We start from the raw sequence: 24,461 nt of genomic DNA, 5'->3' as shown, positions 1-24,461 counted from the left end.
CGGCCGACTGCTTGGTTCAAATCGACACCAAGTGCACCAAGCCTAAGTGACACCGGTCGTCGCTGCGCCCGGTCTTATGATACGCATCCACGTAAACACTCGAAAACCAGTGAATGTTGCCAAGCAACACACGTCTCCACTCTCTAATGTCTCCCATCAAATTATCGACAAAAGATATGAATAACAAAACTAAAGAAAAGAAAAATACATTTTACGGATAGTGAAGTAAGGAAACTCGGAGTTGTATGAAGAACATAAACATGTTTTCACAGCAAAACTGAACACACACACACAAAACTAAAGATATCAACAAGAAAATTGATCACCGCTGCAATAAATAAATAATCAAGCATGCCATTGTCCGATGAACATTCATCATGTCTCCCTCTGTGTTTTGAAAGGCCCTACTGGCATAAAATCGGAGCGCGATCAGCACCTAAAGGGCGCGGACAGCGCCGTGTTTCTGTCCGCCACATGGCGTAGCTGAGTGGCGAGCTCTTTAGATAATTCAAACGGGACTTGTCTGTCAAAACGAAACCTTTCGATCAGCTCACTGTCGATCACAGATGCCTCTCTCGTTTTATTGCCGTCATTAATCGCCCTGTAAACAAGACGCGCTGCCACTGTGTTTTTCTTTGAAGTTTTATGACTGTTACTTTTACCAAGGATTTAATTTCTAACCTTCGCCAGCTCCATCCTTAGGCGTAAAAGATATACCCAGGTGCAACACAAACAGGGCTCAAGTCTAACTGGTGTACAGAGCGTAATTTAAAGTCGGAAGTAACCTTACACCCAGGCGTACGCCCAGCTGGTGCACTCGGCTCCAGCTACTTCAGGTTGGTCAAAGGACAGATGGTGACGAATCCACCCACAGCTCTCATCTGTTTTACAGTCCTGCCAGGCCGCTGCCTCCGACAGCCCTCGCACATGAAAAATGATTTCTGAAGAAGATAAACAATATGAAATCTATTCATCTTCTTTCTCTCGCTCCGTTTTTCTTCTTTGTGTTAAACTCGTTCTTGTTCTCTGATGTGTTGACAGGCGCTCTGTTCCCAGAATGCCCTCCACCGAGAGTCAGGCGGAGGAGAATCCGTACGACTTCAGACACCTACTGAGGAAGACCTCCCAGAGACGGAGGCTCATCAAACACTTCTGAACACACGACTGAACTTTTCCAGCCTTGTGGCACGCAACCTGTATATTTATGACTCTTTGTTTCATCCCGGCTTTCTCAAAACCTTTGGAACTGTTTAGCTAATGAATTAAAGTGCACACGGCATTGATTGTAAGTCACCACCAGTCTGATGAATGTACATGCAGCGTAAAAAGGATGAAGGTAAATGTAAATATGAAATATGAAAGGTTTTGTTATATTAGTTGTAAAGTAGACGTTGCTCGTTTTGATGCGTCATATCCGGGTTACGTTTGAGGTTGTTCATATGCATTTAAACATCTAATAGAATTGTATAAAATATCTATAGATCATGTAAATAAAATGCCATACTCTTACACGTCATTACTTTGCACGTCTGTTCTTTTTCTCTCTGCTCTGATCTCCGTTTTGTTCATTCTAACACCAAATATGATGTTAAATTTGTCTTAGACAGCTGCCCCCGGGCAACATGAGTTATTTAAGAAGAGATAATATGCTGAATTTAACTCCTTTCTAAGCATGAACATGTAACTCCTGTGGGTCTGTAGGTTATCAGCAGCAGCTGTGTGATGTTGATATCAAACCAGCCGGTTTAAATTCCCCTTCGTGTCTTTTCCTCAGTGGCTTCTTTGAGATTCAACCTCTCGACCTTTATGTGACATTTTGAAGGAGAAAAGCCCCACGGGGAGTGTTAGTGAATCCCCAGTGGCATGCTGACTGCACACACTGGCACTGAAAACTACGCACAGACAAAAAGGAAGGGGCTACTGGGAGAAAAACTCCAGCTCCCAACATCCCTGCGCAGGATGAGCAGGTAGTGTTTTATTGCTTCTTTCTACTGTAAGGAATATTAGTAAAATGATGTTTAAAGCCTTTTAAAAAAAATGAATATAGACACAATCTTAATCCAAAAAACTCACCAAGCAGAGCCACAGATTTTCTGTAACTCCACACACAAATATTACAGTACTATTGTGTTTTAGCCAAAGGCTTCAGTTTATTTCAATCAGTCTGTTTTTTGGCATTTAACGGTTGCTGGTGATTGCTTTCATCAATCATAACAGATGTAGCTCAAGCTGATGCCTTCAGGGTCCTTTTGCTCTCATTCACTGATAAACGATAAGAAAACATGGATTTTTTTATTGTTATTTCAGTAATATTTTCATTGCTAGTCTATAAAATATCATTAATTTTATCTAGTACTTTGTTTTATTTAGGGGACTTATCTTTGGATATATTGGGATGCTGAAAGGATCCTGCATATCTATATTTATGTTCAAAAAATACCCAAATAATAACATACTATAACATAACCAAATATTAAATATAAATAAAGATGTATGTGAGTAATTCTCCAGTAGGAAAACAAGTAACGAGTAATGGATACTTTAGGAGTACAGAGAGGAGGGACCCATGCGCACTCTGCCTCCTCGCCGCCCCGCTGCTCTCCTCCACCGGAGGCGCGCAATTAGAGCCTCCGCCGCCTCCGGTCTCCCAAGAAATAGATCTGCGATCGCCGGGCAGACGAATTAGTTGGCATTCAGTGTCTGCATGGAGGGCAAGTCGAGCACGCGGGGGGCACAGAAATGTTGGAGATGTATGGCGGAGTCACGACGTACGACGCAGCGCTGTTCGTCATGACTTGAAGTGAATCACGATGGGATTTCTGTGGTGACGTGAAATTTAGGTTAGATGCAATTAGGCATGGCTCGCGTGCTGCATATTTACCCGCATGCTGCAGCATAAAGCTGCTCTCTGAAAGCACTTTTTCTTTAAGCTGCTTCTTATTTTTGCTTTTCCTTAAAGTATTATTTGGAAATTTCGCTATTTTTGCGCTTGAACTTGCGCTATATTTCCCTATGGAGTGAGTGGCTTTGCGTGTGCGTGAGTGCGCTTGTGAAGTCAAGTATTTGCGGATTTTTTCTTGGAAGACGCCTCGTGCACCTGTGGACGTCTGCAGACAGAGCACCTTGGACACATTTTCTGCTTTTTCCCCCACACATGCATTTAATTTTTTGAGGCTTCGCTGCTGCATAAAGCGTGTGTCGGATGCGCGGCTGCGTTCCCAGCAGTCGCAGAGGTCTGCTCAGCTTCAGCACCACATCAGCTTTGAACAGCTCCGGGTCGTCGCGTGCGCTGGATGGGCTCTGTCGTCTCGTGCAGCTCCTAACTACCGGCAACGATGGCATCTCAAGGTTTCTGGTCTCTTGGCGGAGATAATGCGGGGGCCAACACCGGCAATCAGAGCCCCAGTACGCGTGAGTGGCTTTTTCCCTGTTCCAATGATGGACACCATTAATCCCAGTGCATTGTCTCCAACCAGTGCGCTGCGAACAGGCCTCGACACATCTGCTTTTGGATGCAAGAATCGGTTGTTTTGCTTCAACTTGCATGGCTGCTATCTTGAAGTTGGACACCTGAACCTTGAACCTTGATTTATCTCCTCTCTCTCTCTTGCAGCCAGGGCTTGGTGCCAGGCGGCGGCCCAGAAATTTCCCGGAGGACTTGGATCGAAATTATGTGGTATGTTTGGTTCAGGGAGAAAGTGGGAGGATGTGGGGAGGTGGGGACGCTATTTGCCATCGTTATTTACAATATAATATCCACGGCCTTGTCGACAGAGTAATACAAATGTGTCATTGATGTTTTGTGGTGTCCAAAGCGCTGTTAAATGTCGGCGAGGGGGAGAAACCCGCCGAGCCGACCGTCAAGCAGCCGCCTCAGACAGAAGCAGGAGGAACCTGCGGCTGCAACAAATCCTGCAACTGCACCAAAGCTGCTGTGGTCTTCTCCGACCTCTATTCAACAGGTACAAACGCACGATGAAAAACATGGCTCTTTTAACACTAAGATGCTGGCCTTGTCTTTGATTTTATCGGTTTAATCATCGTACAAATGCCACAACGAGCATTTTTGTATCCCTTTAATCTTTTTAAACAAATAAGAAAACTTCTAATATATAAATCAATTACATCTGGCGTTTTGAAAATCGACTTTTTAAATGTATTTTTTACTGATCTTAAAACGTGGCTCCCTTTTTTCTTTGTTCTCACCTTTAAAAATTACGCAGCACACATGAAAATAAAATGGAAACCAACGACAGAACATGTGTTCTTTTTGGGACTAAATAAATCAACCTCCATCTTTATTATTATTCAGAATATTTAGTGAGTTATGGTGACTATTTTCTGCAGTGGAGGACTATTTCTGGAGAGGTCACCTTCAGAACAATCTCACGTGTTGAGGTGTTGAACGACGCAGAATTAAAAAATACATCCTTTAGTTTCTCGACCTCTAAAAATAAAACTAAATGTGTTTTTTGAACGTTTTTAGGCCTGAAATTTCACCTCCTTTAATTTTAAAGGGATACACATTTGCATCTTAATGTTGCATGAAACAGCTTTTTCCCCTCCACAGGTTCCCCTTTAAACAGCCATAAATATAAATCACCAAACGCCTTCTTCACCTTTGTTTTATTATTATTGTTTCAGACCTGTTACCCGCCATGGACGGCGACACGAAGACAATGACCTTCCTGCAGGAAGTTGTGGATATTTTACTCGCGTACATCGTGGAGTCTTTCGACCGGGAAACGAAAGTTATTGATTTTCATTATCCGAACGAGCTGCTCCAGAAGAACAACTGGGAGCTGCAGCACGAGCCCGCCACCCTGGATGATATCTTGATCAGCTGTCGCGCGACGCTGAAGTACGCCATCAAAACAGGTCGGCCTGAGTTTATATGTTGGACGATAATAACTGATAAACAGCCTGTTTATTTTTATTTTGTGTAGTAGGATTAAAATTTTTGCTTCAGCACGTAAGTAGATGTTACTAGCTAGATGCACGTGTGAGGCCTTAATTATGGCCTGCCGCTTTTCTTCGCCTTTAATACGAGAAAATCACAATATATGTTTATTATCTTGTTGAAATGAACAGAAATATTAGAAAAAGAAAAAACTATAAAAAGCACACAGCAATTCTAATACATTTTGACGCCGAAAAACTAAAACACTTAACAAATCTCTAAAAACTTGGCAGCTACAACAGAATTCCTGGTGAATATCGTCATATTTTCGTTAAGAGACTCTCCCAAAAATATGCATAGTGAGGAAAATACAAATGGGATAAACAGAAAACAATATTTGTTTAAAATAAATGAGTAAATAGACGATGTCTATAATAAGAATCATGCTGTAGGTTGTCCTCCTTTCCCTCCTCGTGGCCAGCAGACCGATAAACGCAGTGACGCAGTAAATCTGCTTCACCAAGTAGCAGATAATAGGCTAATAACCAGAAGGCTTCATAGGCCAAGTCCATTATTCTCAACTGACTCACAGCACAGCACAGGACAGATATCACTACCCCCCTCTGAAAACACGTATGTATTTACAGATCTGTTAGTAACAATCTACTTTAACCTTAATTAACGTTTATAAACAGTTAATAAACATGTAATAAATGTATATAAGCTGTAAGCAAATGTGAGGATGTTTAAAGTGTTTATAAAAGGTTTGGCCGCATTTATATTTAATATAATTTAACTGTATTATTAGTCATGATACACCGTCTACTTATTGGTGTCGGTCCACAGGAGGAGGAGTTATTATGCATTAATTTCCTAACATGATAGTGTGTTATAAGCCATTTGTTACTGTATATGTTAATATCAAGCTTATGTAAGCAAAATTGGGTGGTTAAATTACAGTAATACATACATTCTAATAATATAACATAAAGAAAATTGAAATTGAAACACCTTTTTTTTGTTTGTTTTACCTGTTTTTAAAGCTCCTCTTTCTCTCATGTTGTCAGTATTTTTAAAACAAACATAATTCAGTGTGTTTATACCCTCCACTTTACTCCTGTTTTACCCCAGCAGCACCAAATGCTTTCAATATTCCTCAAGATGATTTAAAACGTCACTGCGTCTTCTTTTCAAACCTGCAATTAACGCGTTTAGCAGATGACAGCTTCTGAGCCTTTTGCACAAACTCAGCATAAACACTTTGGGGGAAAAAAAGAAGCCTATTTCAATTTTCCTGCCTGACGCCAGCAGATAAAAAATGTTCAAACTGCATCCATCTCACACCGCTTCCCTCTGCTCCTTTTCATCAGCCCACCCCAGGTACTTCAATCAGCTCTCCACAGGATTAGACATGGTCGGACTGGCCGCCGATTGGCTAACATCCACCGCCAACACCAACATGTAAGTATGTGGCCCGGTGCTTCATCATGATGTTAAATGGTGATAATGAATATAACAATGAATTCCATTTCCGGGCCTTCCGCGTGCTCTCTGCTCGGCGTCTGCACCGGCTGATAGCGGCTTTTTTTTTCATTCAATCACGCCAAATGAAAAGGGTGAAATGAAAGGCAGCCCCCCCTGCCTCTCTGCACCCCTCCCACCTCTCTGCCTTTTATCCCTCCCCCCTCACCTCCCATCCCCACGGGGCTTCAAGGGGAGAAAATTAGCTCTGAAATTAAATTCAGACTAATCTCAAGCTAATTTTTGGTGTGTGTGTGTTTGGGGTGATAAACACTGCGTCAGTCTGCTCTGGCAAGTGTGAGACGCTGCAAAGTACACCTACTGTTCAGTGGGTTTTTAAAAATGGCTGCAGCTAATAAACCAGGTTTTTATAAATACATATAAAAAGATGCACGGGCTGGACATTTACTTTTTAATGCAGCAGAAATGTATGAAAATACGTCTTCTTCATGCACATTTAGAACGACAAAATGAGGCAAACGATGAGGAGAAATAATTTGAAATCTTCATAAATTGGTTAATTTTTAAATGGAGGCTGGAACATGATGTTCCAAAGCATCAACTCACTTGTGCAGCCTGTAAATCAACAATATTTCCACATCTTAATACACATATAATTAGAAATTAATTCTGTTTTATCCACCTTTCCAAGAGCTGTCAATTCCAACTTACATCTTAAAACAGCCACAAATGTTCAGTCTGTTTTCCGTTGATGAGTCACGGCACATTTTGTGTAACCGGCCCCCTTGTGTAACGCAGGTTCACCTATGAGGTGGCTCCCGTCTTTGTGCTGCTGGAATACGTCACTCTGAAGAAGATGAGGGAGATCATTGGCTGGTCAGACGGGCGAGGAGACGGCATTTTCTCTCCTGGTATGTACATTATGTGAGGGCGACGCCGACCCCAGCACCCCTCTGTTTCTGTGCGAATGGAACTGCCTGTGTGTTTTGTAATGTGTCAATTTGCATTTTGATGATATAAATGGAACTCAAAGCCAATTAGCATAAAATCATTTTCTTTTTTTCCGGCTAAATCCCCCACCCCGCCTCCCCTCGCTCTTTAATTTTTCCCATGCACTTCTGTTTGACACATGACGAGGAGCAATCACTGGAGAATTTAGTGACAAAGACTGTGATTGGCTGTGACACTGTGGACGGCGAGCTCTGCATTCCTGCTGCTGTGTCATCTCTCAAAACGCTGTAAACAGAAAGATCTTTGTTGTTGTTGTTTGTTTGATTATTTCAAACATGGACGGACATCTTTAAGCTGTTTGTGCCTCTGCCTGGTTCCCATGAGACTCGCTGGTCGAGGCCGTGATGTGTGGACGGACACTGTAAATCATTGAGCCCTGTCCGTCCTCTAGGTGGTGCTATTTCCAACATGTACGCCATGCTGCTGGCTCGCTTCAAGATGTTCCCTGAAGTGAAGGAGAAAGGAATGTCATCTGTTCCCAGACTGGTGGCCTTCACATCCGAACATGTACGCATCTTTATTACACTTGTTCCACAATATGTTTTTTAATGGATCAAATAATGTGAATTTATCACAGTTTTCATGACTCAAATGTCAAAGAGCCTCCCCTCCAACGCAGGAGAAGCTCCAGATATCTTTGCACATTAGCTGCAGCTGTGTTTGATGTGTGTTTTCACAGCGACTCTGTGTCACTTTCACGCCACCAGCGCTGAGATAAAGCTGACTTTATGTGTGTCAGGCGCAGAAGGACACGATGTGACGGCTGTGTCTGCCACATTATATGTCACCTCCTTCATCTTTAAAGGATGTGAAGGAAGCTGCGAGAATAACACCATAAACAACACACAAACCTTTAAGCTCTGTAGCTGTTGTACAAATCTTCTGATATAAATATATATATATTTTCAGATGTCTTCTGTAAACTTGTCTGCAGATAGTTAAACACAAAATCTGTCTCTGTGATCTTTCAGAGCCATTTTTCAATCAAGAAGGGAGCAGCAGCTCTCGGCATCGGGACGGAGAGCGTGATCTGCATCAAAGCAGATGAAAGGTAAAGTCAGACTTTTAATTCAGCAGCACAACTGAAATGTGAAAGAGAAGTTCAGAGGGAGATACTGAACGTTTCCCTCCCCTTCATTTATATGAAAGCTACTGGTTACTTAGCATCAACCCTGTTATTTCCAACCTTTTTGGCTAATTGGGGCCCTTAGTTGACTTCCCCACTGTACTTCACAGATGGTCTCATGTAACTTACTTTTTAAGAAGCAATTCGTCCCTGGAAAAAGCCACTGACAGTCAAAGATGGTGTTCTCTGTAATCGATGGAGCTGTGGAGAAAGACGTACAAACAGCTCATGATTTCGCCCATTCTACATTCATACAACACCCAGCGTGCATTGCGCCCCTCCCTCTGAAAGGAACGGCCCAGCGAGAGACGCTGGAGTGAAATGCTACTGTTTTCGCTACAGTCAATGGCTCAGAGCGGTACAGAATCCTCAGTCCTATCATGCTGTTATGAGGAGCTAATGCCATTTTGGTCGTAAAAAAAGAAGCGATTTCAGTCTGTGCCTTTGGAGGACGCTATCTGCTTCTCCAATGGGCCCCTGAGGACTTCCGCCTACGTAAAACGCGTCATCTGGCGGAGGCCAGGGAGCTTGCTAAACTACTCTTCCTCAATCTTGGACGCCCGCCTCCGATGTCATGTCTCGTTCAAAATCGTCAGGTTTGAAATCCAGACTGCAGACTGAAGATGTTTTAGACGATCCTCCGGTATATTCTCGCCGATTTCAGAGTCTGTACCGCTCTGACTCGTTACCTGCAGCGAAAATGGTAGTATTTCACTCCAGCGTCTCTCACGCGGCCGTTCCTTTCAGAGGGAGGGGCGCAATGCACGCTGGGTGTTGTAGGAATATAGAATGGGCAACTTTCTCCACAGCTATGGCACCAATTTCAAATATTATTGCTTCTATCGATTACAGAGAACACCAGCTTTGACTGATCCTTTAATGAAAACACTTCTGTACTTTTAATTTATTTCAAAAGCAGGACTTTTACTTATTCTAGAGATTTTTTACATTGTTATATTGGTACTTTTAAATACGCTATAACGACCCTGAAATAAACTGAAGCTTTTCTCCTCTGCAGCGGTAAAATGATCCCCGCTGACCTTGAGAGGAGAATACTGGAGGCCAAACAGAAGGTAACATGTCGCACGTTTATAACACCGCTATAAAAACTGAAGATTGATTGATTTTATGGCATCGGGTCGACTTGAACTGCGTAGATGATGGAGGGAATCTTCAATAAAATGGCTTTGTTGAAGCTGCTTTATGTGTAATTATTACGTGTTTGTGGCTTTGCAGGGTTTTGTCCCTTTCTTTGTGAGTGCCACCGCTGGAACAACCGTGTACGGAGCCTTTGACCCTCTCATCGCCATCTCTGACATCTGCAAAAAGTACAACATCTGGATGCACGTGGATGTGAGTGAAACAAAGTGACCTTTTGTAGGAATGTGAGGGACACAAATCTGCATCAGCGCCTCCTGTTGCCTCATTTAAACCGCTTTTATGATCTAAAACGTCTGCGGTGCAAGATATCCATCCACAGCAGGGACTTTAGTGCGGGAATGCATAGAAATACAGAACTCACCGGTGAGTTTGACAAATCTATTATGTCTGTCTCGCCTCTAACTGCTTGCGGTTGACCCAGATAGGAGCCAAGCCATTTCCTATCTAACACTGGGGATTAGAAAAAGTGGAACAGAGGCCGTAAATCATCTCTGTCCCTGACTTTGCCATCACGGGCCCGCTCACTGAAGGAACTCTATCTATTAATGAAGGTGATTTAGTCCTGACAGGGGGACACCTCTATTAAGAGACATAAATGGCCTTATCTATCATCCCTCAACTGGCGGAGATTGGAGGAAAAACATCCGGCTTTGTTGGTGTTTTTGTCGGAAGGCGTGCTTTTGTGGACTCGGCTCCAAGACTGGACGTCGACCTGCTTAACTCGCTATAGGAAACATTTGAGACATTATACATGACCTTTTTTAACAGCTGACAGTGGGGCTGATTTTTGGAGTGATGATGCTGATACTCAATCATCAATATTTAAATCTGTATGAGAAAGGATGAAGCATTTCTCCTCACAGTGTATTCCTCCAGCAGTGAAAAGGTTCTGCTAAATGAAGGCAAAAGACCATCAACTAAAACTTTAGTGCAGCAACCAACAATACATTTCATTTATTGATTTATCTGCTTTATCTATCTTTTATTATTTGATTATTGGTTCACTCTTGCACGTAACCTCCCACACACTGTCCAACTTGTACATATATTTGCTTGCAACGTTTCAGTGCTCGACCTTCATCAGGCAAAAATGTGCAGGAGTTTGCTCGCAGTTCTTACACACCTGTCCTACGAAAGGGATGTGCAAAGTTTCTCTCTTTTTCTCTCTCTTGAAAAGTCTTTTCAAATTTTCCTGCAAAAACCTAAACACCTCTACTTTCCTCTGAAAAAGAAGATTCAAATCTGCACAATTTAGAAGCTAAAACTCTCTTTTTCGTATGTTTGCTTTAAATTTAACTTTGAATTACTTAATTATCAAATTAGTATCCAGTTCTTCAATTGCTTTTTTACCTTTTTTCAGCTTTAGTCTTCAAAAAAACAAGAAAAATATGAATTTCCGACTCTGTTAGAAAGGTGACGTACTATAAGCTTAATGGAGGAACCTCTGAAATATTCAAATTAATAAAAATGAAGTCTGCAAGGGAGAAAATTTTTATCCAATTTAAGTTGGACGACACTGCCTGACTAATAACATTAGATACTAAGATAGTGTAACGCTGGCTTTAAGTTCCTATTCATGTTTACTGTTGTTTTGCAGTTGTTTATCGAGGGAGGTGTCCACAGTAGTGCGTAACTGGCTGAGAAGTAGTGCCAGGGGAGGGAAGAGGGAGTTATTGTTCTAAAGCTACTTTTAAGCGGGAGTTTGGTGTTCTGGGAAGAAGAAGACGCATGTTGAGCGAGCGAGAGCAAAGCAAGAAAAGCAGCTAGCCACCTGTTTGTTGTTTTCCTGGGACACCTCAACCTCAGGCTCTGTTGAGCTAGCAACGCACATCACCTTGTTCTTCCTCCGTCCGTTTAGCTACCAGTCAGACCAACACGACAGCTAGCTCAGTTTTTAAGGTTGTTTTGAAACAAGTTCACCATTGCTTTGTCCCTTAAAGACTTCGATAAAAGCTTGAAATAACATAAAGGACAGCTCATCGGTTCATCCTTTGCTGACTGCGATAAATGACCCAAAACCAAGTGTCACATGTGTGTGTGTCGTCTGTGTGTCCTGTCAGGGTGCGTGGGGAGGAAGTCTGCTCATGTCCAGGAGACACAGGTGGAAGCTGGACGGAGTTGAGAGGCAAGTGAAGGAGGACTGTAAGCACAGACTGCACAGCTTAAGAACCTAAAGAGCGCTTGAATAATGTTGCATTGTGGTTATTTTTGTGCACTGCAGGGCCAACTCGGTTACATGGAACCCACACAAGATGATGTCCGTCCCTCTGCAGTGTTCAGCCCTGCTGGTCAGAGAGGAGGTACGCATCTTCCCTTTAAACTTGATCTCAGTGTGAATGTGTATTTTTGTGTTTTCTGGTGATTATTAACATTGTGGATGTGGTTTCTCAGGGTCTGATGCAGAACTGCAACCAGATGCACGCCTGCTACCTGTTCCAGCAGGACAAACACTACGACCTGTCCTACGACACCGGAGACAAGGCGCTGCAGTGTGGTCGCCACGTGGACATCTTCAAGCTGTGGCTCATGTGGAGAGCAAAGGTAACGAGAGAGATATTTTATATTTTGATCAAAATTTTCAGGCATTTTTAAAAAATATGGACTGATATTGAAGTGCTTAATATCCTGGACAGGTGAACTTAGGCCTCAGTCGGTGTGTGATGTCCACCTTTAGATTCTAATACAGGAAATTCTGGTTTTGTTGCGCGTGTGGGTTAGGTTAACAACATCTCAATGTTTAAGCGTTGGGCCACAGATCAAGCTGCTGTGTTTTAAGAGTTAGGAGAGGGATGTGTTCAGGAAACAAGAGCACATGGAAAACTTAAAGGGTGGGGGGGGGTTTATGGTAATTTTTAGCTTCATATTTCACTCTGTGATACCTGTGGAGTAGCTTAGCATAGTTTACAGTTAAAAAAACTCATAATTTTTGTCACACTGGTGCTCGGTGCAGGCCCTCATACAGCCTGAAACGACTCAGTCAGCTCTGTCTCTTTAAGAAACCCCGCCCCTACAAGCCCACTTTCTTCTGATTGGCCAGCTTGACGAGCCGAGCGGTCGAGCAGAGTGATGGAGTGAAAAAATATTTCCAAGGCAGACTGACCTGTTGGTTGAGCGTGTCCTTGAACTAGGGGCAGGAAGTTCTGCTGTGTCTCAGGCAGATGCCCAAATATAGAGTTCCTCCACTTTGTTACATCACAAAGTGAAGCGTCTGAAAGCAAGCGTTCACAGCAGCCTGCAGACTGAGACTTTTTTAACAGGGGATTACTCCGACATACTTTTACCTACAGATGTGAAACTTCACCCACGTTTAATCTGAACATCCAACATTGTAACAATATATATATGTCTTAAAATGTGAAACAGCATAATACCGCCTCTTTAAAGTGACAGAAACAATATTTTGTTGATTTTAACAGATAATGTTACAAACAGGATTTACCTAAATCTATTGCATTCAAACTCCCCTTAACAAAACCTGTATTTTGGGGCCTTTTATGCCTTTGTTGAGGGAGAGGACGGTGGACAGTGTCTGACACAGGTGAAGAGAGAGTGGGGAAGACACTCTGCAAAGGGCTGAGGATGGGAGTTGAGCCCTGGGCCGCCATATTGATTACTACAGCCTCTGTGGGCCGCTGATTTAACCGCTGAGCTGATACGGCACCCAAAATCTGTATTTAGTCCTCTGCTCATGTGTTGGATATTAAAATCAATGTTCTTATACATCCTTTGATTTGGTTTTGGCACTTTTGTGTCCTTTCTTGTTACTTTTATCTCATTTTTCTGATAAAAAAGATGTCCGTCATACCTCCTATTTCACAACAATCACATGATATTAATTCCTCTGAATGGATCTTTCAAATCTAACAGGCTAAACAGATTTAAATCTTCGTCTTTCACAGGGCACTATTGGCTTTGAGGCTCAGATTGACAAGTGCTTGGAGCTGTCAGAGTACCTCTACAACAAGATCAAAGACAGAGAAGGATACGAGATGGTCTTCGATGGAAAGGTACGTCCACCTTTATCTTTTGCTCTACAGAAAGATAATTCATCTGCAGCCACATAATCAGAGAAAAGTAGCCACATTAGCCAGCGTTGCTTCTTTTACCTCGGTGTGTTCAGGGTCATTATGGGTGACTTGATTGGCACGCAGTGTGCTCTTGCTTTGTGTTGCATGAATGCCATTTTTACCTCTTGCTGCCAGTGTAATGTGCTGCTATTATGTTTAATGAATAGCATAACGGCCTGTAATTGCTCATATGCATATGAATAGCCTGGTGTCTGAAATATCCTCGACCAGGCAAAGCTACAGCAACACAAACATATTGGCGTGCGACGGGGTTATTAAGCTAAAAAGTCTCCTCTGAAAGGAGTGCTTGGACACCCAGAGTCATTTATAGTGAAAGCTCTTTAATGTTTCAACACTTATTGTTTCCCCGCTGAGGCTAAGAGCATCATAACCCAGAGGGTGATGGCCCAGGTGTTCACTTGTCTGTGCCTCCCATTGAGCCATTACATCAATCTGATGCTGAATACACGAGCGGCGGACCAGCCCGGCTGTATAAATGAGGCTGGTGTGCATGGCCAGTCAGCTGTCGGTAATGAATGCGTTTCCACTCGCAGGCGGTCATGCGGCTCCGGCGGGGCTTCACATGCCAAAAAACAGAGCAGTGAGGGGCTTTTAGACGGTTAGTGTGTCTGAGGAGGAGGCAGGATACCTGTCGGGTGTTGGGAACAACTAATGGATTTACTGTTCGGGCTCAAAGGATCTGCTCTGGCTTCATGAACTAGATGGACTACGGTTACTTTCAGCACTTTGTATTTTGACGTATGTGTAAGATTTCAGGCCACGATGGATGGTAAATATGTGTCCTGCTGCAGTGTGTATCGGTGTATGTGATGTCTACTTGTGCATAGGACTTGGTGGCATGAATATCATACTTATAATGATGTTTTTCAACCATTGCTCTAGATTACAATTTATCAAAGGTACGCTAATTATATCAAATAAAATAATAACACTAATTTACAGCTTATAGCACTAGCACTGTTAGTATACTAATTACAATGTGAAAGCCACTGTGTGATGTGTGGAAACTTCCTGCGATTGTAGCAACTCCTGACAGTGGTAAAACAGGCAGTGCTGCACAGGCTGACACAACATTAATAGGTAACATTACCACCTTTTAAGGGTAATGTGGCTAATCCAGATGACATGGAGTAACATTAATGTTTCTATCTACCTGACAAACATCAGCTCAGTAACCGCTCTCTTTAGCTCTGTTTTGGTGTTTACTAACTCGCCCTCCGGCCCCTAAGCTGCTAAAAGCTCCCACGGGGTTAGCCGCTAGTTGCTTACCTTGTCTGCCTGTCCGTCTCCAGCAGCTGTATGCTACCTACAAGGCAGGTGTGTTCATCAAAGCTTTTTTTGCAGAAGGCAGCTCCGTGCAAAACGGATCACAATAAGAGATGTGAGACTGAATCAGAGCAGTAAAGTTGTGGATGTTAGGACCGAAACAATGAGCTGAAAGATGCTAAAACGCTCCTAAATCTGAGCTGCAGAGTTGGGTAAACGTTCTCTGTGGGCTCAATACGATGAGCACTCCTTTCATATTATGCAAAGTCATCTGATTCATTGTTAATAAAACCTTTTTAAGTGTTTATAGCAGCTCTCAAATTATTCTAATAGCTCAAGTTCTAATTTATAGGACATTGAATAAAAATGTTACCACTGGGTGGCGCCAATGACAAGAAATGTATTGATAGAGAAGACCGTGGATAGTGTTGGAAACGGGAAGAGAGAATGAGTGATGACATGCTGCAAAGGGCCGAGGGTGGGAGTCGAACCCTGGGCCGCCGCATCGGGGGTTGTGGCCTCTGTACACGGGTCACTGATTTAACTGCTGAGCTAAACCGGCACCCAAAATGTTCAACTTCTACTCTTTGTGGCTTTAATTTTTATCACCAGAGGTTTTAAAGTCGACCTGAAACAGCATTTTGAGAGGATTTAGCTTTAATATTGTGAAGAATTTCCAAGCTAACAGGATAAACTGTTGGAAGGAATTTGATTTGAACTTAAAACACGGGCTAAACACCAGAAGAGACAACTACAAAACCATGCTGTTGCTGGCTAGCAAACAAATAAATCTCACCCCTGTGTCGCTTTAAGTTAGAGACTGAATAAAGGGTTGAAGTCATGGTTTGAATTGATATAAGAATAAAAATAAATTGTTTTTTTTTGTAATTTTCTTTGGCATTAGTTTACGCAGGGGCACAGTCTGATGGGGGTGTGATCTAAAAGGGTGCAAAGGGCATTTTTCTTTCCAGCTCGACTTTAAAAACAATTACACAATCATTTCCACACAAAACTTGTCCTTTAATAGTTAAAAATATCTGATAATTTCCGGGACCTGCAGTATGTGTGTATGTTTTGCTCTCTGACGGCTGTGGCAGTTTGTTCCTCTCACATCCCGTCAACTCTTTTTGCTCCCGCAGCCTCAGCACACCAACGTCTGCTTCTGGTACCTCCCTCCTGGGATCCGCTACATGGAGGACAAAGAGGAGAGGAAGAAACACTTGCACAAGGTGGGTGAGCCGAGATAAGAGGCCTGACTGTTGTATCTACTAAAAACAGCTTATAATGCACCTTTCATTCGCCCTGCAAGCCTGCCAGTCCTATCCAGCCTGACCATCACACATCCTCCTCATTAGGGACAACTCAGAGTTAAACGTAATGTACGAGAAATACTCTGTAAACTGTGACTCCTAAAAAAGGAGACCCTGTCACAAATGTGTAAGGCTAAAGTGGCCGCCATTCAGAGGCTCCCACAGCAGCAGGGGCCTAATAATTGACAATTAGGACAAACAGATGGTGAACGTGCCGGCCATACAGAGACCTCTCTCCTCTCTCGTTCCCTGGAAAACCGTGCAGCATATATCGCTGCCATGTTTGCAAATCAAACGGAGCGGTTTCCCTTTGTTTTTGTACGTTTGATTGAAAAGCACGGAGGTTACGCCTCATTTAAACTGATCGCTCTCTCCGCACACAGTAACACTAAGATCGAGGGGTGATGTAATGTCGTAATGTAGAGAAAAACGTCCTCCTCCTTAACGTCTAATTTCCTCAGTAATTGCTTCTTAAGGACGAGGATAGCTGGAAAATAGAACTGATTTGAAGTTGATTATTTCACTGCCAACTACAACAGGACACCTGCAAGAGATTTAGCAGGAATGAGAGCAGTACGCGCCACTAAACTGCAACTACCAACTCAAGCAGACTGAAATAATACAGCTTACATTGAAACCAACCGCTGCTACTTGAGGAGTTTTAACAGTCCATCTTAATTTTTCATTCTAATACCCCCAAGATTTATTAAAATTCATGCTGGATTATGCTGGAACTGGAGGGTGCTATATATGAGTCACTGATAATTTAAGCCCTTAAGCTGCGACAAACTGTCGCCTCAAGTTATGAATCTCGTGTGCACATCCTCACTGCTGCCCTGGAAAGATAAATGCTGGTACTAGTACAGTATAAAGAAGAAGATCAACCCACTCTCATATCTGTCAGTGAAATATTAAGCTAGGGTCAACAGCTGGTTAGCTTAGTTTAGCATGCATGTTGAAAGGGGGAAAAGGCTAACAGGCTCTGTCTGAATGAACAAATGTCAGCTGTGGTGGAAGAAGTACTTAGATGTTGTACCCGACTAACAATACCAAAATATTTGAATAGTCCGTTAAAATAAGGGTTGTCTATTCAAGATGTACCCTTGTAAGAGGGGTGTTCATTGTCGTGTTCGTCTGAGAGTTGATACAGCTCTAATCTACAGATTCTACATAAAAATGTAGAAGTAGTAGTAGCAGTAGGCACGCTACCGGATTTTAGTACAGGAAGTGTTCTGGTCATCAAAAATTCAAAGAAAGCCGCTCAGCGTTTATATTTCCCGACTGCCACGAATGCATCAGAAATGAATGCTCCGACCTCCGTTCAACAAACGAGCATTTTAAAAGTAGTTTTCCTGTTGAGGACGGACCTGACAAAGCTTCAATTTTGCTTTTTACTTAGCTGCATCATAGTGTTGAAAGTTCTGCAAACTTAAGACCCGATAATTAGAGGCTTAATTTGTGACATTTTACACATTAATATATCCAAAATCAAGTATGTCCTATGTAAATGTATCCTCCGAAAGAGAAATCAAACTCCCTCATGCGAGTTCATGTACGCGTACTAGAGTAACATGAGGGACGATAGCTAACCGCACTGTTATACATGTTGTGCTTGTTTAGTGTTCTGTAGCGTTATCATATCACGGTCATTCTGTGTAATTAACCATGCTAACGGGGGGCTGTAGCAACATGCATAGCAAACTAAAGAGTGCTAACGTTAGCCCGCAGCAGTACAATGCTGGCTGGGGTCTACTGCAGCTCGAGCTATAACATGCATTCTGCCTAGATGAGTCTGTACAGGCCTACCAACCTGCTCTGTTATAATTACATTCAATTGCTGCTACATAGTGGAACTTAACACTTAAGTCTCCCAAACGGTACAGCAGAATAGGCCGGGTGGAGAAAGTAGCAGGTTGTAGGTTGGTGGAGGTGGCTGCTGTAGGGCGGAGGTGTGGCAAAACAGTGGCTGGTGCTCAAGTGTGACATCTTCTGGAGATAAAGGTCGCATATTAAGCCTTTACAGAAAATCACAAGAAAATCTGTTGCTTTTTCGGGTTCATACGGCTGAAGTAAGCCAGAGTGCGGCCTCTGTGTAACTTACTATTTACAGTGAAACTGAGACCTACCAGAAACAGATGGACGGGCGCTCCTCCGGGGGATTTAATGATCCATGAACCATGAAATGACTCTGTATATTGTGCAGACATACGGTATCTAGAGGGGCGAAATTTGCTTCACTGTTGATCTGAACACACGGTCGCTTCGCAAGTCGCTAACTGGACTGTAAACAATGCAGCGCACGGAAAAGCAAGTCTTGGCTGGAAGTCCTTATCGCTAACACCTTGCTACTGGAATGCCCGACATGTTCACCGTTGCTCCCAGAGGCGTCATCAGACTATAGCAATCAATCAGGAGACAGCAGCTATTAGCTGGTGTATTATACTCACAATTCTTACTAAAACTTGCCTCTTTTAATAAATAACTAACTTGTTTTGTGCTTACAAAGAAGTTAGTAATCGCCTGAATGGCTACGATAGAAATTGTCATGATTTATCCTCCTTTGGATTCCTGCGAGGCAGAATTAACTCCAGCTGTATTGACCGGCTCTTTCAGGTGGCTCCAGTGATAAAGGCCAGGATGATGGAGTACGGGACGACCATGGTCGGCTACCAGCCACAAGGGGACAAGGTCAACTTTTTCCGCATGGTGATCTCAAACCCGGCCGCTACCTTCGAGGACATCGATTTTCTTATTGAGGAGATTGAACGGCTCGGCCAGGATCTATAAGACTCATCTCGCCAAATCCTCCCGTACTTTTCCCCTTGACGGATGAATTGTTTGTCGTGAATGTACTGGTAAACTTTTTCTTTTCTCTCTCTTTCCTCCAAAGTCTCATATTTAAGAGTATATTTGAGAAAAAAAGATATATCCATATATTCTGTATTGTAGCTTTGCTGTGGGCTGACTCGGTCCAAAGCTATGTAAAAGTGCTTCTGTCTGCCTTTCCTATAGTGTAGTATATCCGAGAGTAGTGTAAGTGCTGTAACTTTATATATGTACTTTTTGTGATATGAAACGCTTGTGCAATAGGTCGATGAGGAGGAGTTTATTTTCCAATCATTTCTCATTTGCCGAGTTTGTTGTTAAGTGCCAAACGTGGTTGTGTTCTATTGTGACTTTACATTTGAAACTTCTGGTTTAAAACAGAGAAAAAAGCACTTCACCTTACCTCAGCTTAATCAACTGCCTTTACATCTGCACACAGTCCTCCGAGCAGTGATTTCAGACATTACTCCCTGGATAATAACGATCCCGTTTCCAAGAAGAGGTCGTAAAATGTACAAAAAAAACAGCAAGAAAACTCGTAACAACAGATAAGTCAATTCAAAGCATTTATGAACGCATGAATCACGCATCACTTCGGCCTTTGGCGGTTTGTTCTGCAGCTTACGATGCTTATTTAACATGTTGCTTATGAACACTTTCTACTCTTTTTACACGCACTTCTTTATGGTGTATTTAAAGTGGTTAAAGCTCGTCGAACCCATTTTGTTTGATGTCGCCAGCTACATGCACACTGTGTCCAACCAGGCTGTATATTTAGCTCTGCGTGCATTGATAAAGATATAACATGAGTATATGAACACATTCAGAGTAAAGTTAAAATCCTTACGATTTGCTTTATTGTTTTTGCTATATTCTTTAGAATCACGCTTTAGTATTTGGAGTTTCGTCTTCTTGTGTTAGCTTCAAACGCCACGAGGAAAAACAGTGCATACAAGTGTTTTAAACATAACACAAAGTATCAGCTTGGGTTGTTTATGGCACTCAAAAAATGTCTTGTTTTGGGTCTGTTTTGTTTGGTAATGATTGTATATTGAAGCCAAGCTTAGTTACCGACTGGGCAAAGTGGGCAACTGCCACTGCCGACTGGCCTTGAGGGGTCACCAAAGTTCACCGCATGTAAAACAGCTTTTGGTCATTTGATGAATCCAAACAACGAATCCAAAGCTCACGTTTGTTAGCTAATGTTGAGATCATGTATTCTTACGGGAGCCTAAATCCATTATGAAAAGTGTTAGTAATATTAGCTCTGTTTTATGAGAGTGCTACAAAATTCCAGCATCGCTCTAGTTGCATTGGACTAAATACAAACTTGTAGGCGACAGGGTACATTTCTATCGGACAGAAGAAGTCGTCATCCCAGAGGCGCCTGGTTTGGGGTAAAGTAGGACTGATGGAAAGATGTTCTCCAAAAGCTGCTCACAGCCTAGCATTGTTGAAATATTACGCTCACCAGTAAATGCACTAGTCTCCAAATCAACCAGAACCAAAATCTTAAGGATTCTAACTTTAAAGATGTAAGACCTCCCGCCTACAGAACCACAACGAGGCTGTGTGTCAGCGGTGTTATTGCTTGAGCGCTTATTAAACAGATTGAGAATCTAAAGAAAAAAGGGGAGGGGCAATAATCATAGGCTGTATAAAAGAAGTGGACTTTTTCAACATGATGTCACCCACTGGTTTGTGGCTTACCGTTTTGAAGCCTCTGTAGGCGTCGCCATCTTGGTTTTTTCGAGCTCAAATGACCCTTCTTTATCGTGTATTTTACTCTTAATTGGATAATAACTTCCAAAATGAACACCATGTTGCACTGAAGAAGACTTTAATTGATCAGTTGAGGCCATAAAGTTGTTTGGAAAATGTTAACAGAGGTCATAAACCAAGTGAGACGTCGGCTCATTTTCTCATAGACCAGTGGTGTCGCCCCCTGCTGGCCTGAGGCGACATCCACTTCTTTTATACAGTCTGTGGCAAAACTGTTCTGTCTGACTATGGAGCATATTTGCAGCTAATGTAAACCTGACATCACTTGCACTAAATCATCAGGGGGGAGCAGGAAGAGCGCCCCCTTTAGCATTGCGACTGAGATTTCGTCTTTATTCATTCACAAGCAATACTCCGGAATGGGTCCAACCTCTTAACCCTGCAAAACATCAAAAGAACAATGAATTCAAGTGTACAATAGTTAAACGATAATCACGTTTCCTACTGCGCACGGTAGTTAGCGAATACCTAAAAAGATGCTCCTGTAGGCCGGTTAGTCGTCGGGATGTGAACCCTGACGCAACACGCAGCGGTTCTGTAGCATTTTCATTAGAACACGTTAGAAAAGCACAACTTGCTCCAACATGGTCGCTCAGTGTACAATCACTTTTGATCATAGACTGTAAATAGTATTTCAAGATGTCCTAAGTACATATCTTTGTGTATACATAAGTGTATATAAGACGTATAACCAGAGACTATTTGTGAGGTAAAGGTATTCATATTTTCTCTATCTCTGATATAGATGACCTGTATTTTCATCCTGTTTGTCCAGAAGGCTTTTTCTCCTGTGTGTGCGTACGTGTGTCAGACACTTGACCTGGTTTGTGACTCTTCTAGCTATTTCAAAGAAAACGTGTTTCAGGGAGCGGCTTTAAAGAAACGGACTGATTTCACCTTGAAGCGCGTGCGAGCTCTCGCGGGTTTTAAAAACATAATATGCAAAGCCACCTTCGACTCTGAAGCACTGTGTTTTTCGTGCACAAGTGATACTTGACGGTATGTGCCAACGTGTACCTTAGTGTGTTTGTAACTGTGTTGCCTTAGTATACATTTGCCAGTATTGTCTAGTTTTCCTCCAAAAAAAAGGGGAGGTCGTGCACTTTAGAGTTGACCTAATAACGTGCAATGTCCAATGGTTGTTCATAAGTTGATGTTAAGAAAAAATACTCAAAATGTAACTTAAGCTCGTTGGTCTGAATGTGTCATGAATCAAGGGTCGGTTTGAAATGAAAGCATTTTATTTAACTTCTTATTTAGCATCCCAACAGAGAGTAAATACCCTAGATTTAAAACCACTTATAGATTTAAATATGGCGTACGCACTGTGACACAGACAACATCCCGTTTATAACGGCGACAAACGAATCTCACTGCGGTACTCTCGGAGAGCCGACACTTTGTTCCTCTTGCTGCTGCTGCTGCTGCTAGACTTGCTTCCTTTGCACGTGCATGCGATGCCTTGCCTATCCAGCTTGTGTGATATACTGTCTCCTATATACCTATTTCTATCTATCTATAAATATATATATACATATATACAGTACGTGTAGCTCTGTAATTAGCTTGTCCGATGTATAGCTTATAGCCTGTAGATTAGTGCACTGTCGCTCTAGCCTTTACATGTGATCTCTGTGTCTTGGGCTTCCTGTAAAGTTTCTCCGTGCCGCCAGCATGCTAACCTCGCCTAGCATTGTAATCCTCTACCGCGCTTGATCTGACTATCTCTATCCTCCGTCTTTCTCTTCTGCTTGAAGACTGTCGCAGCTCCGAACGTAGCGTATATTATCTCTATCTATGTGTAGTCCCTCAGCATGTCTCTATGAAAGCTTTTCTCTGCTCTGCACCTGTACGACCTTCTTCTCTCTTTCTCTTCCGCTTCTCGCCCTCTGGTAGCAGCGACGACGCATCCTTGCAGCGCTTTCCTCTTCCTGGGCTTACCCCGCTGTCGTTCCGTTTTGCGTGTCTGAGACGGCGTGTTGTCGTGTCACGGTTGCGATAGCGTCGCTTGTTTTTTGTCTGAAGGCCCTTGACTTTATGGGAGGAACAGAACGACCAGGACTTAGATTTGATTGTCCAAAAACTTGTTCAATGCAAGTGTTGTTAGCCTTTAACACGATGAAATATATAGATGAAATATATATGCCCTGGTTTCTAGCTTACAGGAAATATTGTTTATGAGAAGAATAAACCCCATTGTACTCCGAGTGCAGTTATTTTCACTGAATATGGTGCGATTCTGAATCATATATTCTGCAAACTGCTGTGCTAGCTTCTCTCAAACATTCATTTGTCCTGAACTATCTGTTACTGTTGGGAAATAGAAATAAATATTGTCAAAACAAACATTATCCTCTTCCTCTTCCTTCTTTCGCTGCTTCTTTGTCTTGTTTTCCAGGCCAACAATCACAGTGTTACATGAACAGGAGTTTTAACAGTTACATAAACAGGTGAGAACATCCTCCAACAGCAAAGTGGGACATGAAAAGTGGCACTACAAGGTGAGGATGCATCAGCAGCGTCAGTACAGTGTTGCTCTTGTTTATGCAATCTTCTGTTCCGGCACCGCTCACATTATAAACTGATGTGACAAAGCAGCACAGAGAGCGAGAGAGGGATTATAATCACAGCCGTCAGCAAGGTCATGTTTAATTGTATGCAACTGCAGCACATTAAGCTGTAAAAAGTGGTACTTAAATGGTATATTTATGAAGATTAAAATCTTCCATCCATGCATATCTATACCGCTTATCCTGTTCAGGGTGGCGGGGAGGCTGGAGCCTATGGCAGCTGTCATTGGACGAGAGGCGGGGTACAGCCTGGACTGATCGCCAGTCAATCACAGGGCTGACACACATAGACAGACAACCTGTGATGGCCACTCATACACCTACAGGCAATTTAGAGTCACCAATTAGCGAGCATGTCTTTGGACTGTGGAAGCTGGAGTACCGGGACACAGAAAGGAACACTTTGTCCAAACCGAGGTTTGAATAGGAAGTTTAAAGTATTAAACTATGAAAATAAAACAAACAAAAAGACTAATTATGAAAAATATTAAACATATCTTATTAAGCTATATTTGATTTATATTGCACATTTAATTTTAAAGGATATAATGAGCACTGCAGAGAGTAAACAGCATCAGATATTCAGTAAAACACACGCATGAGAACTTACATAAAAACTAAAGTAAACAATATTTATCAAAGATGTGACAAAAGGGAGATCTTAAACATGCCAATACAACAACATAAAACAAGTAAGACTCTGAAATAATCAAATAATAATGATAAAAATAATTACATATGTATTAGAGATAGACCGATATGGGTTTTTTAGGGCTGATACCGATTATTAGTAGTCAAGGAGGCCGATAACCGATATGTGGAGCCGATATTCATTTGTAGTAATTTTGAATAATACAAACTCCAACACTTAACTTTGTTTAAATGCCTTTAAGCATATGTTTATTACACAAACAAACAAAAAGCGCAGGGAGTTCCCAG

The 24,461-nt window shown here is 42.3% G+C and overlaps 2 protein-coding genes across 4 annotated transcripts in view; both read left to right on the top strand.

Annotated features, from left to right (window-relative positions):
- myo3a (myosin IIIA) overlaps positions 1-1,413 on the top strand; it is a 67,547-nt gene extending 66,134 nt beyond the window's left edge. For all 3 annotated transcript variants that reach the window (XM_069667251.1, XM_069667250.1, XM_069667249.1), the window contains one exon: positions 1,042-1,413. In XM_069667251.1, coding sequence (XP_069523352.1) covers positions 1,042-1,156 — 115 coding nt within the window. In that variant the 3' untranslated portion in view covers positions 1,157-1,413. The remainder of the gene's footprint in view (positions 1-1,041) is intronic.
- Positions 1,414-2,708: 1,295 nt separating this feature from the next.
- Positions 2,709-23,298, top strand: gad2 (glutamate decarboxylase 2). The gene is made up of 16 exons (XM_069667009.1): positions 2,709-3,411; positions 3,614-3,676; positions 3,816-3,962; positions 4,645-4,878; positions 6,271-6,361; positions 7,181-7,293; positions 7,785-7,900; positions 8,365-8,444; positions 9,538-9,592; positions 9,756-9,872; positions 11,741-11,805; positions 11,902-11,980; positions 12,072-12,221; positions 13,580-13,687; positions 16,174-16,263; positions 18,958-23,298. The coding sequence occupies exons 1-16, from the start codon at positions 3,336-3,338 to the stop codon at positions 19,129-19,131; spliced, it is 1,758 nt and encodes a 585-aa protein (XP_069523110.1). The 5' UTR covers positions 2,709-3,335; the 3' UTR covers positions 19,132-23,298.
- Positions 23,299-24,461: the final 1,163 nt, after the last annotated feature.

The sequence above is a fragment of the Semicossyphus pulcher genome, unplaced genomic scaffold, assembly GCF_022749685.1.
Source record: "Semicossyphus pulcher isolate SPU_LCO1_2020_fin unplaced genomic scaffold, fSemPul1.0.p SCAF_18, whole genome shotgun sequence".
Taxonomy (NCBI): Eukaryota; Metazoa; Chordata; class Actinopteri; order Labriformes; family Labridae; genus Semicossyphus; species Semicossyphus pulcher.
This window is presented reverse-complemented; position numbering and strand designations above follow the sequence as displayed.

Coding starts and splice junctions, on each gene's coding strand:
- gad2 (XM_069667009.1), top strand. CDS start 3,336: ATGGCATCTCAAGGTTTCTGGTCTCTTGGCGGAGATAATGCGGGGGCC. Junction 7,901..8,364: donor TGGCCTTCACATCCGAACAT/GTACGCATCTTT, acceptor GTGATCTTTCAG/AGCCATTTTTCAATCAAGAA. Junction 12,222..13,579: donor GGCTCATGTGGAGAGCAAAG/GTAACGAGAGAG, acceptor CGTCTTTCACAG/GGCACTATTGGCTTTGAGGC.